This window comes from Struthio camelus, chromosome 10 (assembly GCF_040807025.1).
Source record: "Struthio camelus isolate bStrCam1 chromosome 10, bStrCam1.hap1, whole genome shotgun sequence".
NCBI classification, from domain to species: Eukaryota; Metazoa; Chordata; class Aves; order Struthioniformes; family Struthionidae; genus Struthio; species Struthio camelus.
The window spans coordinates 20267583-20281651 of record NC_090951.1 but is presented as its reverse complement, the minus strand read 5'-3'; the positions used below and the strand labels follow the sequence as shown (position 1 = coordinate 20281651).

Below are 14069 nucleotides of genomic sequence, written 5' to 3'. Positions count from 1 at the left end.
TGTGAATTTTACTTTTAACTGTTTTGGTAAACATTTACCCTGCCATGCTGTAATAACAACCCTTGTTCTACAGATCTTCTGATGATACGTAGCACCCGTGAATTGATATAAAAGGCCTGCAGGATACCGCATGTCTTTTGGGGAGTTATCAGTCTAACTACATCTACAATGAGAATTTGGTTCGTTGCTTTTAATCTAAAGTTTTACACAATGTCTAAGCAAATAAATCGTTGTAAGTGATCCGTTAAGTTCCCATTTTGGAAGTTAAATCTGAATGCTCCGTAGTCACAAAGGGCCAGCAATCGTCAAGTGGATTTCAACATGGTGAAGGAACAGGCAAGTGTTTGGGAGTATGCAGTGCCAGAGCAGGTAACGAGCTTGGACGCGCCAAGCTGTGAGCTTTACAATTTTTTAAAAAAAAATCTATAACTGAGCAACAACATTTCTCTCTCAAAATCAGCTGTTAGTCAGCTCTTCAGAAATGACTAAACTGTTCAGGAGAAGCAAGGCTATGAGTAATTAATGAGCTTTACAAGATAGTTGCAATATACCTGAACTGTGATTATTAAGCAATATAGTGGATTTTAGTTTACCTCTCTCCTTTAAAAGGAATACGTGTTTGTGGTACATTTGGGAGATAAGCTCTTCTGAGTATTACTTAACCAATTATTTGATATACTAGGTTGGGTCTAATTTTCCTTTCCTAGACATAGTCCTTTCCCTCCACCCAAATTCCTTCATTCTTGTCACAATATCGTCTTACTGCAGCTCAGCATTCAAGAGCGCTTCTGGCCTTGGTCTCGAAAGCCTGCAGTACCAACAAGGTCTAAACAGGAACTGTGGCCCTTCAGTACTGGGGCCTGTGCTCCAAAAAGCACAGTGACACCACAACAAACACACAAAAGTGGATGCCCAGCGTGTTGTATGCCATGGTGCTACTTAGGCTCTGTAAGCACTGCAGCACAGCAAGCTTCCAGGAGAGATGTGAGCATCCGCCATGGGTTTCATGCAATGGAGAATTGCGAATGTTAAATTTCACAGCTATGATTATTCTCTTCTTGAAGCATACAATGTTTTTGCTGTAAAAGTTGTGTATAACTAGCTATGTTTAGGATAGGATTTTGTGCCTATAATGGAGAATGTGAAAAAGTCAGGTAACAGTTAAACCAACCGAGGCATCTTGCTCGTCTCCCGAAACCCAATGAATATTCTTTCCTCCGTATGCGTCCTCTTGTAGATGATCTACAGCCACAGTTCAGCACTTCATCTCAATTTAGTAATGCATAATAGGCAACATCAGCATAAGTCAGTGTGTTTTGGTTTAAACTACCTTTTTTTCCCTTAAGAAAAAAAGGGAGAGAATAGATATGCACTGACCTACAATGAAAACAAAGGGTGCATTGGCAAAAACAAAACTACCCCTCTCTCAAAACTTTGATAAATTCATTAATCTATTTTAGGCAGATGCACAGGTGGTACTGATGTGCTGATGCAGGCTATTGGCTTTCTGGGTCACTGTGTAATGAGGCAGAGCTGATTTCTGCTCCATCAGCTGCAGAGTATGGTAAGAAAAGGACAGACAACAGAAAGGTCAAGGTAGGTTAGGGAAGAAAAAGTGCAGGAGAAAAATATACAGAAAAAAACGCAAGTTTTAAGTTTAAGAGCTACTAAATAGGATCAGACCCACTCCAGTTTCTGCATACAGTAATTACAGAGAGAATTATTTTGAGTCATCCAAAGAATGCTTCCCCAAGTTTGGAGTCGCCTACAGACTTTTTATTTAAGGTGTCTGCACTGAATGCATAAGCTGTCACTGCTGCAGCTAGTAGTTCTTGCAGCCTCAGTCACACTCCTCCCGCAGACTGCCCCTCGAGTGACACATGGGTTACACCATCAGTGATGTCAGGAGCCAGGGAAGGAGAAAAACAGGTTTATCAGAAAGCCACAGCATCCAGTTTCAATTTTTGTTCAACTTCAGTCGTTGGCGGGTTATTGAGGAAGCGGCCCAAGAGCAGGCTGGGAGCCTGGACGCGGCCCAGCCCCAGCAGAGCGCCCCGACCCCGAAGCACTGCGAGCAGATGTGCTGCCGTGCAAAGCAGCGCCCGCACAGCACGACAGGGCCTTCCAGGCGGGTCCCCCGTATGCCCTTGCTCCCGGCCGCCAATATGCCTCTTTGCTTCAGCATTAAGAATATTCCTGCTTTTAACATGCTGTTTTTTCCACTACATACTAGACTATCACATAAGTCCACAGAGCACCTCTTCTGAATAAATCTGAACTATTACTAATAATGATTTAAATACTATTTGTGCTTTGCAGTGCAATTCTGATGCTAGGAGGCCAAGTCGGCCATCAGGATGAACAGAACTAAAACAAACACAAAAAATCCCCTAACAAATTGCCACCCATTTAAGTCAGAGGATGGAAACTGGAAGCATTTGAATAACTCATACTGCTCCTACTAAATGGAAAGGGAAAGGAGGTCTCCCTTTGTTTGGTTTAAAGTAACACTCTGGTAAGGCTCCGATTCCCAGCTGGCCTGGTATGCAGAGCAGGGCAGAAGAGGAGCAGGCATTTACAGGATGAAGGAGGCAGCTGGAAGTGTCCTACAGTCTTTGCAGCTATAGGGAAAAAGAATAGAAAGGAGCAACTGTGAGATACCCTACAAAAAGGTTGCGTCTGTCTGTGTATACCTCTGTTGCAATTTGCTTCAAAGCTCACTGCCACTGGGCCCTAACCCAGCTGGGTGCTTTTCTTGCCAGGTGCATTGGGGAGCTATGTAAGGAGTGCATCTTGCTTTAAAACATACCATCTCTTTTTTTATCCCTTCCTCCTGAAGGAAAAAAAATAGGATACATTCATTACAGATCAAATGGAGATTGAAGCTTAAAAGTGCAAGCTTCTAAAAGCACTCTGTGTATCCACTACAGAGATCCGCCCGCACAGAAAGCTGCCCAGTTCTGGAACCACATTAAGAAACTGGTACCCTTTACCTTGGGGCTCATGCCTACACATACTGAATCCGATGTACCTGAGCGGTGTTTCAGGCTGCTAGCAAAACATAAAAGAAAGGAGAATCTAAAATTGTTTTCCAGGTCTCTCATATTTCCTCTACCCAGCTACCTTCAGGGCAAGAGCTGTTTATAACTTGAGGAAGTGCTATATAAAACATATTTAGTTGCACATCAGCCTCAGATATTTAAAAAGATTAGCAGAAAAAGCTGTAAGTTGGTCCACATACTGAAATGCTTATTGTCCTCCTTGAGACTTCAGTTCGTATTTGGTTCATCAGCTCAGTTTTTAAAGAGAAGATTAAAAAAAAAAAGAAAACCCGAACAAAGCCCAGGAATATGATGTTTGCTTTCTTGCTTGTATAGGTACCCGCACAGACTTGCGCGCTCCGGCGCTGCGCTGGCCCTGCATGTGTCCCTGAAGCCCACTAACTCACCCAACCCAAGGACACTGGCTGGTGAAACTGGTGATACCCATTTTGTTGTCCACGCTGCAGTCCCCGCCCCCCCCCCCCAAAAAAAAAGTAAACAGCCTACCCCCCCCAAGAAAAGAGACTTAAAATCAGCCTAAAGTGAGTTAACTGTCTGGAATGGGATTACTGTAAAAAGGAGAAGAAAAAGTTATTTTCTATTTTTAGCCTATCATATCAGAGAGAAGTTATCACCCTCCTCGCTCTAGCGCTGAGGCCTCTGACGCAGCAGCTGGCATTGCAGTCTTGAGATTAATGCAGCGTGCAGGAATTCTGTTTTCTCCAGGAATAACATGCTATTTGCAACAATAGTGCAAACCTTGTTTAAAGGCTTGTTGCAAACCTTGAGTTTGGCGTGGCCGGCCGGCGTGCGTGTGCTGCAGAGGTGCCCTGTGCAGTTCTGACAGCGGGTGGCTGGAAGAACTTCACTTCAAAGCACAGAGACTTTTTCTACCAAACACCTTCTGCATCTTTGCTTTGGCCACATAAATAACCTGTTCTCGCTTCTCTATCACTAGACTAGATAAGGAAGCAAACTAAGCAAGTACTTGGGAAGGAAATATTCTTACCAGATCCCTTTTCCTGGAAAAGACAGAGCTATATATATGTATTCACTGTACAGTTTTCTAGTGTCTGTTTATTACTCCAGATGTGAGTCGAGGCTGTAGTGCCGCAGCTGGAGCTATCCAGGGACGGGCGCAGCGCGCGGCGCTCCTGGCGGGCAGGCGCCCGGCGTTAAGCGAGGCCGTTCCGAGGCGCCCAGCGGCAGTTTTAACACCACGTTCATTTACACAGCCCCATCCACCTCTTGGAAAGCGGTATCTTAAAGCGAGCGCTCAGCTTCAGAGCACAGCGGTGATAATCCTTCGATTTTGAGGGAAGGATTAACGGTGGTCTAGACAAGCTGGGACAGAGAAGGAGCAGTTTTAAAGAAAAGGGAGGGGGGCACGGCAGCCAGCACTTAGCAGCTCACAGCCTCCTCCCGCCGCCGCGCCTCGCCGCCCCCCGGCCCGCCGCCGCCGCCGCCGCCGCCTTACCCGCAGCTTGTCGCCGGCGGTGAGGCGCCGCGGGTGGACGAAGGGGTTGGGGACGGTGGGCGGGTAGAAGGACTGCTGCCTGGGCAGCGGCAGCACCCGCTGCGCCATGCTCCCGCCAGCCCGGCCGCCGCCGCCGCCGCGCCACCTCCCGCCGGCCAGTGCGCATGAGCCGCGGTCCCTCGGCGGCCTGCGGGGCGGGCCCGGCCCGGCGCCCCCGGGGCGGCAGGTGAAGGGCGAGCGGGCCGGGCGGCGGCTTTGGCCCGGGCCCGCCGCCGGGCTCCGGGGCAGAGGGCGCTTGAGGCGCCGGGCCGCCTGCGTGGGAGCGAGGGGCGAGGCCGGGCTGGGCCGCGGCTGCCCCGGGGCTCGCCCCGCTGCTCGCCCCCCTTCGCTGGGGCGTAACTGCCGTAACAGCGGCATCCCGAAGGTGCCCCGGCGCTGGCCGCGCAGGCGGCGGCGCGGCAGCCCGCCTGGTGACTAGCACCGGCCGCTGTGAGCCCTAGCAGTACTCAGCCTCAGCGCGGTCCGCTGTCTCATAGATAAACGAGGCAAACATCATAGCCTGCAAAAGCAGTTGTTGCCAGGAAGAGCAAGGCCCAGGACGGACATTCAGGTCTTGAGGAGGCGAGGGCCAGAGATCCGTAGAAATCGTCTCACCTTTTTGCTCTATAACAGCACAGCGCACGCTGCACCTGCAGGGATAGCTGCTGGGTGGGCGGTCGTGCCGTAGGGAGTTCCTTTCCAGGGAGGAGCGCTGTAACAGTCCCCGTTTCCCAGCTCCTTCCCGTCAGTCAGGCGCATTCAAACTCGGCTGCAGCTGGTGCTGTTTTCAACTCCAAAGGAGGTTTCAGCCTGCCTGTGTTTGGGAAACGTCCTTTCAGAGCCTCACACTATGCTGTTCGGGCAGTGGAGCTGACAGTGGCTGTTAGCCACCAGAGTCCTGCTGTGCCACCGCTGGCTCCTGGCCTCTGGAACAGCTTTGGTTCAGACGCTTCGCTCGGCTGTGGCGCTCCTTCCTTTCTCGTGTCTGTCCTTCAAGCAGAGGTCTTAGTCCTTCCTTTAGTACAGCCTTACTCTGTTCTTTACTGCGCTATTTTTGTTACTTAAAAATAGCTGAACAGGTCTCATGGTTCAGTTTCCAGTTTGGTATAGCTGCTTCCACAAAGACATCACTAGGATTTATGTATGTTAATTATTATAAAATTATTATTTGTGTTTTGCAATTGCAAGTGCTTAAGGAGTGATCCTAGCAATAGACTTGGGCAAACCGACGCTTGCTTGAACCAGCACTGTCATCGGAGAAAAACAACTGTGTGTGAGCGAGTTCAGCACAATTTTCACAGAAAGTAAGGCTGGAGGGGCACTTGAGAGAAGAAAGATCAATTCTACGTCCGTCGTGCCTGCCAGATGATAACACAAGCTCTTCTTAAAAGCCTGTAACTTCCCTAGCCGATCTGTTCCAGCGCTTCGCTGGTAACATTGTGAGACAATTTCTTTAGAGTCTTCTAAGGCTAGAGTCTTTCTCATTGCAATTTTAAGTCCACTCTCAGTAGACAGGAAAACTGTTCACTTTGCAGCTACTTTTTGCACACTTGAATGGTGTTTTCGTGATTCTTTTAAGCCTTCGCTAGACTGAACAACCATTTTTGACATTATTTTCTCCCAGGTCATAGATATCTGATCATTCTTAACGCTTTCCTCTGGCCTAATGGGTCCGCACCTTTCCTGAAGCACCTGTACTGGAAGTACTACTCCTGAGGAGGACTGACCAGTGCTACTTAGTGGGCAGGGAGGATTAATTTGTGTCTAACACATAATATTTATATATCCCTATATAGTACCTGCTTTTTTTCTCACCAGCCTGACCCTGTGACTCAACTGTGATTCATTATAATGCCTAGATCCATTTTTGCACAAGTACTTGTCGTTTGCAATCCAAAGTTCTCAGAATAATACACTGCCTTTGTCCTTATCAAAGGGCAATGCTGGGAGATACTAAAATGTCTGGTTTTACAGACATCATGCTTTTGTTATGTAGAAAAATCTGTTTTTGGTGACTTGTACCTTTGTGAAAAAACAATGATATTGATTATAAATATTTTACTCTCCTAAGGCTGATGCCATTAACTATAACAGCATCAAGAAGACTTAACTTTGCAGGCAGTAAAATACAAATGCAGCACAATAAAAATGTTTCAGTGCTCAGAATATGTGAAAAGGTCAAAAGGGTTTTACGTGCAGCCACGTGTAAGTCGTTAGTCTCAATTGCAGTGTCTCTTTTGGATAATAACTACTTTTTAGTTTGCGAGTCTATGGTAAAACGAGCCTTGATCCATGGTCCACTAACGCAAACCGCCACCAAACTGTTGGGAAATTGATGTCTCTAACCGTCTTGATGGTTTTCCTTCACCAAAAGGTGCCTATGGTGCTAGGGACGGGCATTGTGAGAGCAGTAGCAGCACCTCGTTATTAATTACTTTTCTAGATCGAAAGAGTAGCCTTAATTCTGCAGGCCTCCAGGAAAACAGACTCTCTCTCTGAAGAGCTTTACCCAGCATTGTCTTGATTCTGCCCAGAAATCTGTTGCCTTTACGACTGCGGCCCCGGAGAAGCTGTAACTTCTGTATTCAATCGAGATGGATCGTATTGGCGGTACCTGACAACGCAGTAAACATTTCCGTAGCGTTAAGAGAGGGATTCTTAGATAAACTGACAGAGCGTTTTAAAAGTCTATGGAGATTTATAGTTGGTAGTGTAAATTATATATATAGTTTGAATTGGATTAAGATTGTTTCCTCATAGCTGCTTTTAGGACAGTTTATTCTCTCTTCCTGGCATCTGTTAGAGCATACTCCAACCTCTCTTTCTATCATAATGATGTTAAAACAAGCTAAAGTAATTTCAGAATTTATCGGTTCTCCGAAGCATGAGATAGACAGAATTATATGTCACAGAATATGAAATCCTTGCAAACATTTTAAAATCTTCTGTCAGAAATTCCTAATCTGAACCGGAAGCTAAAAAAAAGTTGCCCCTTTTTAGCATTTCCCTGATTAATTCTCCTGATTATCTCTGCTCTCTTGCCTTTATAAAGTACACTCACAAAGTTACTTTAACATAGAAATTGAAAATCCGCTTCGTATTTGAATTGCTCCCTGCTTGCGTTTGACAGAGAGGCCCCATCTTGCGGCCACAGTGGTGTACGAAAGGCCACTCTGCTGCATGGGAAATTTAGGGCAGAGTCTGTTAACTGCCTGGGAGGAAAGCACAGCCCTTCCTCAAGGACTGGCTGCAAAACTTCTTTATGCAAAGTACCACCGTGGTTAAATGCACTGGTTCTCGTGATCCTCTTACTTTCTGTGGCTTTAAATGTGAACTACTTGTGCCAAATGGTTATGAGACTAGAAATAGATTCCGCCTGTGTTTCCGCTGTCAATTCCGCTTACCCTTTCTTGCTTTCTAGGCCGTGGTCCCCTAATGGCAGTTCACTCTCCATTTCCCTCCTGGACCAAAGCCAACTAATTCCTTCCAAGAGGAAATCTGGGTGCAGCTGATGGGATGTTTTCTCCAGGGAGCAGTACAGCCAAATACTGTAACACAAGTCACATTGAGTTTGTCTCTCTCCGCCTGGGACAGTCTTGCAGTACTGTTCTGGTAAGCCACGTACCCTCAAAGGTCTTCATGCCTTGGCCTTGCAGTATACAACCTCAGGATCATGCTACGTAAATACCGTTGTGTGAGGCTGCCACAGCTATTTTGAAATAAAAGCCACACACGTTTTTGATAGTTATATGCCAGGATCAGAAGGACATTGTATGAGGCTCCAAGGAGGTTCTGGTTTAGTGCTAAGCAGTGTGGACATACTTGTCTACCTGATTATAGTCCAGAGGGATAAATATGGTCTGTTGTGCAGACAATATAAGTTACAACTGTGGATAAAATACTTGGATATTGGATACTTGGGTATGTGGATAAGGAAGAGGAATTAGTTACCCTCTACTGTTCTAAGATCTGTACTCATAAAGGACAAATTAAATGTCAGACCTTGGGGAAAAAAAGAGATCTGATTGCGGAAGGTAATTGAAATAAACTTTACTTAACACTGTCTAGAACCAAAATCTATTTAGCACTGAATAAAAAGTGCCATTCATTGGAATGTTCAGTGGGCCGGATAACGCATGCTCCAAGCCATTAGGGCTCCATCACTCATTTTGAGTTTGCTGGGAATTTAGCTCTGCGTGCGCCTCAGTAGAATTTAATGTTTTAGTGTGACTTAAAACAAGAGAAGAGCAATTCTGGCCTGTTCCTTTCGTGGTGCACAGGTAACTGCAGGCCTGAGGATGTGCTGACAGGCACCTGTGTCCGTCCAAGCAGGCCCACACCTGTGAATGCATGCACGTGCATATATACACAGACAAACAGACTTTCTTCTTGTCTTTTCCTTTGAATCTGCCCAGAGATACATGTCTCTCGGAGTTTTCCTTTTGTGTTTAATAAAAACAGAACATATCTAAAGCTAAGCTTTCTCCTGGGTGTTCCTCGATATTTCCTCTTACAAAAATTCCTTTCTCTGCCTGTTTCCCTTGTTCCCAATATACCTGCTTTCTAGTCTTATATCCTATGCTGATGCGTGTAGGGTTCACACAACGTTTGGACATTTTGCAGAAGATTCACTGCTTGAATGTTGTTTCTAGCTATTGTTGTTAGGGGGAAGTTGTTGTCTCCACTCTTGTTTAAATTTGAGAGTCCGGCCCAGTCCCTGGCATAGGTAAAATAGTCTAAGAAATATACCTTGTGTGGTACACCACAGAGGGAAACCTCATGCTAAGAGGAGCCCCTGAAGCTGCTGCTGCTGCATTCCTTTCTCTTTGCTCTGCTGACCTGACCGAAGGCAGGTAAAACCAGAGGCAAGAATCTAGTCACTTAAGTTTGCCCATCATGCCTGATAATGACCTCCACAAAGGTAGGCACTTAAGTAAATGCTTAACTTGCGTGTTGTTAATCCCACTGAGGTAAGTAGGACTTGTGTTAGGTTTTGGAGCCTAGACAGGGAAAAGATTGCTGAGCTAGCTCTGTTAACAGGTTAAGAAAAAAATACATTAGCATTTGATCTTGCTGATGCTGACTGAAAATAAAGGTAGTGTCAACTCTGGGAATCCACTGGGGCTGTCCCTCTGGAGAATCCTCATCTGAAGTTCCTCACCTGAGGTGGCTGCAGGACTGGACAACATGACAAGAATTTCTCTTCTTTTCGCTGGGTAAGAAAAGCTTCAGGATGATGATGGAGGATCTTCAACTCCCAGTGCTCTCAAACTGGCACCTTTCCTGATCATTGAATTCACTTGAAAACAAAAGAAAAAAGGAGATTTACGGGAAAAAGAGAGACTCCAGTGAATTGTGTGAGAATGAGATATAAAATTAACTGGTTTTTTTTTTTCCTTTGAACTGAACCCAGGAGCCTCAGTAAAGTTTACCCTATTTAAAGCATTAATTAGGGAGCTGACTGTACATAAAGATAAAACAGAACTCTTAAAGAAGTCTCCAGGGACTCCAAAAAACCCAGTTTTGTCTACATGAGGCAAAAGAATTTTAATTAGAAGCAACTGAATTGAAGTGAACTGATATGAAAAACAAAAAGAGAATCTATCCCACAATGTATTCAGGGAACATAATTGAATGTTCATTAGCTAAGAGTTATATAGTGACTGTTAATGAGCAGAAATGAATATGTATTATTTCTTATTAAGCTGGAAATGTATGGAACTAATTGCATTTAAATATAGTAGCTATAAAGCTGTGTTTATTAAGTGTCACTACTAAGAACAGGAAAGGCACATAGGTGAATTTGTATTCTTTACTGAAGTACCATTTTAAATATTTATTATGCTAAGTGGTATTAATACACTGTTTTTTTGTAGAAATGGTTATTACATTGTGCTAGTAGGACTTGGTGATCCTTCATTTGGATAGGATTTATGCTTTGCTTATTATAAAGTAGGGGAGGCAACATAGCCAGCAGAAGCTTTCGGATTACTTAAAAACAGCATTATAATTCTTGCTACTCATAACGAGAGTCATCTCATGATGAAATGGCATTTGACTTACTGATATTATGGCTTAGTAATAATCTCATGGGAGAGTTTTCGTGAGGTTTCTTTGTTGAAGAACTACAGAAGAAAGTCATCTTGTTGTTAGATGTGTTGATAGAAGAGTAAAATTAATTTGTATTAACGCAGAGGCTGGAATGCTCTCCTGGGGTGAACGTGCTGCGCCTGCTCCCAGGAAGAGACTGCGCCCACCTGGAAGAGGTTGGAGTTACAGGCATAGACTGAGCCTACGAGCAAGCTGGTAGTGGGTAGTGGGCGCTTTAGAAGGGAACATGGGTGGCAGTGAGAAATGGTAGTAGAGGGTGCAGGAAGAAGGGCAGCGCAGAGGGAAGGAGTGATGCAGCGGGCCAGAGCCTTAGGGCAAGGTGTGAAACAGGAACCCTGGCCGTCCGGCAGCTAGAGCTGGGCCTCACTTTCTCCCCTCTTTGGAGTTTTGTGGGATGACCGTGGCAATGCCGGCACATTTTATAGCTTTGACAGTGGTTTCAATGGTCTGTTGGAAAAGGAGGGGGGCAGTGGAGGGTGAGGGAGAAGCAAAGGAGCGTCAATACCCTGAGGTGGTGCAAAGCAGCAGAGAAGGAAGCAGCGCCACAGGAGGAAGGTCCTACGTTCAGTAGAGGACTGGTGGCTTCCCAGTTGCCTTAGCTTGTCTTCTGCGGCAGCTGCCGTGGAGTGCTGGGCCAAGAGACGCCTTGTCCTGACTGTGGGGGCTCTCCTGGGGGCTGCAAACAAGCTCTGGACCCCAACCCGGGATTGTTTGATGCAGCTAAAATGCCACTGTTTTCCTGCATGACCAAAAAATAGGTATTTTCACCGTGAAAGTCAGATCCTCTTGCTCCCTTTCAAATTGAAGAACGTCCTGTGTCTGCATTCAGAGAGGCTTAGCACATCTTTGATCTGGTCTGTGCCATTTGAGATCGTGGCTGTAGGCAGTGATTTGGGGAAACTTAGTTTGCTATCTTCCTGGTTAAATGGATCTTCTTCCACCTCTGATTTGAATTTGAATTAATTTTAATGTTCCCACTTACTTTCAGATAAAGTTCTTACACCTGCTTATAGAAAACAATGATTCTACCTTTGCTACTCAAAATGTATGTTTATTCATCGTACAGATAATTTTTTAACCATAATTTACAGGATTCTTTAGTTGCAACAAGTGCGTACGTTCCTTTTCTGGATGGTTGCAACTTTTTTCGTATTCACAAGAGGGCGATAAATCCCTAGTCATCTTTATTCAGCCTCTGTATTGGTGGTTAGCATGTTACTGTAGTAAGTGTCATGAAAAGCAGCTTGATGTCAGTTTACTGATATAACTGTGTAAAATATTGTGTCTTTTTCATTTGTTTTATGGGAAATTTAGGCTAGGCTATTGCAAGTGTTTTCCTTGTGGTATACGTTTACTAGTATTCCATTCAGATGAATTTCAAGTGCCTCAAATAATGTAATTTCCAGCATACTATTCAGGAAAGTTTCCCACAGCCTAAGAATCGTTTATTTTTTTCTCATAGTGAAACTATTTTTGTGGTCATCAGAATTTTCCGTTTCTTAACTTTAATCCTTTGCTTTGATTGCAGTAACTCGTCTGTTGCACTTCCCCTCTTAACTGCAGAGGGGTTGTATGTGTATTTCATCTAAATACACATACCACAAGTTAAAGCCTTTTTTTGTTAATAATATATAATAATAATAATAATAATATATAATAATAATAATAATATAATAATATGGGCATCTGCCATTAGTGCTGTGATTTCTCTCTAAATGTAGACAATTTTGTCATTTTTAGCTATGTATCGTCCTTATCTTTTAAATATTTAGATTTATTCACTTTAACATCCATTCTCTCTGTGCAATAATTTCTGTTTTGCATTGGTTTTGTAGCAGTAATAGTTTCAGCAGTGTTATGTAGAGTATCTTTAAGGAGCGGGGGAAAGCAGAACGACTGGGTCGCTATCCTGAATTCTTTTGTGTCTCTACTGATGTTACATGAGTTCATTCCAGCTCCTGTGTTTGAAGGAGCTGGACTCCTTCCAGCTCTAATGTTCCAAGGACCCGGCCGATGCAATTGTTAAGCTGTCAGTATTAGAACAAGTTCTTAATAATTGATGGCACCGTATGGCCTCTGAAGAATATTTTCACTGTGTCTCAATATGAAAAATAAATAAATGTCCAAAGTCTCTAGCAAAGCACTGAGGCATTTGCCCAAGGCGTTAGTACTGGGTCCAACTGAGTTGAAGTGTCTCAAACGATGTGACTTCCAATTTACCTCTGAAATAGTAAGAAAAATCCCTGACTCTTGAGGTTCTTTCTGTAGTCTGAACGGAGTTCTAGGGCTGCCTCACGTGGCCAAGGCAAAACCACCTTTATATCGTCTTTCAGCAACTTTTAGCCGTCTTTGGTTGCAGAGCTTCCGATGCTTGTCTGGCCCAGCCTCTTATTGCCACAGTCCCATGGTAGCGGGGAGCTGTTAGAAGGCAGGGCCACCCTCGCCTTATTTCTTCTGTTGTTACCGTGCCACCCCTGTACCGACCTTCGCGATTCACCTCCATCACCCTCCTCACTGCTGGTTCCTGCAGGGGCTGAGCTGCCCTCGAGCTTAGCACCAGTTCTGCTGCGCTGCTTCTGGCAAGCGTAGTGCCCACCGACCGGAGAGGGGCTGCAAAGCAAACGAGCCACGCTTGAGAGAAAGGCAGAGGAAACCCTGGTCTCACTCCCTCTGCGTGAGTGAAATTGGAGACTCTCCCATTCCTTTCCTAATGACCGGGCAAGGTCTATGGCCACTTTACTGCGTTTTCTCAGCTCCAGAGCCGAAAGGTTTTGATGGCTGTCATGCCACAGCCCGTAGCTGCTAGGCTGGGAGCTCCGCTTTAAACACAAGCCCCTTCGGAGAGCTTCTCTCCGTACAGTCAGGTATTTTGGCTATTTTAGTTAAGACCAAAATTATATAACAAAAACAGGCGACTGTGTGTGTTGGTTTGCCATCAGCTTTCCTCCAGACAGCAGCAGAGTCCTGTGCGCTTCATTAACGTCTCGTAACTTGTTTGGCAGATGTAGCCACAGTTCTGCTATGTGTCCAAGGGTATGAAAGTCTTAATAGGGCAAATTCAATTGTAAATATGATGTGCCTCACTTTAATGTATAACTCATGTGTAGCCAGTTAAGGAGAACAAACCCTTCCTACCACAAACTATGTGCCCTCCAGAACTCCATCCATATGTCAGAAAGTTACTCAAGAGTCATGTTTTGTAAAACTATTTAAAGCTGTAAGCACCCTGCAACAGTAGGAGAGTAAGTATGCATAGGGCCTAAGTCTTTTTATATATTTACAAGAAATCAAGAGGAGCTGAGAGAGAAAAAGCAAGAGCAAGTGAACTGTTTCGCACCAGCTCGCTAACTGTGACTGAACTTGTGGTATCTGAGGAAAGTAAGATATTGTAACTATTCATT

At 44.8% G+C, this 14069-nt stretch overlaps 1 protein-coding gene across 4 annotated transcripts in view; it reads right to left on the bottom strand.

Moving 5' to 3' along the window:
- The window catches only part of LPCAT2 (lysophosphatidylcholine acyltransferase 2), a 33160-nt gene extending 27854 nt beyond the window's left edge, over window positions 1-5306 (bottom strand). Inside the window, exons 1-2 of one of the 4 annotated variants that reach the window (XM_068955906.1) lie at window positions 5173-5204; window positions 4051-4385 (exon numbers count right to left, since the gene is read on the bottom strand). Coding sequence is in view for 1 of the 4 variants with exons in the window: in XM_068955903.1 (XP_068812004.1) it covers window positions 4519-4626 (108 nt within the window). In the remaining 3 variants the exon portion in view is untranslated. Of the gene's footprint in view, window positions 1-4050; window positions 4386-4518; window positions 4697-5172 lie in introns of those variants that run through there. The other 3 variants (XM_068955905.1, XM_068955907.1, XM_068955903.1) reach the window with 3 other exon arrangements.
- Between the last annotated feature and the right edge of the window lie 8763 nt (window positions 5307-14069).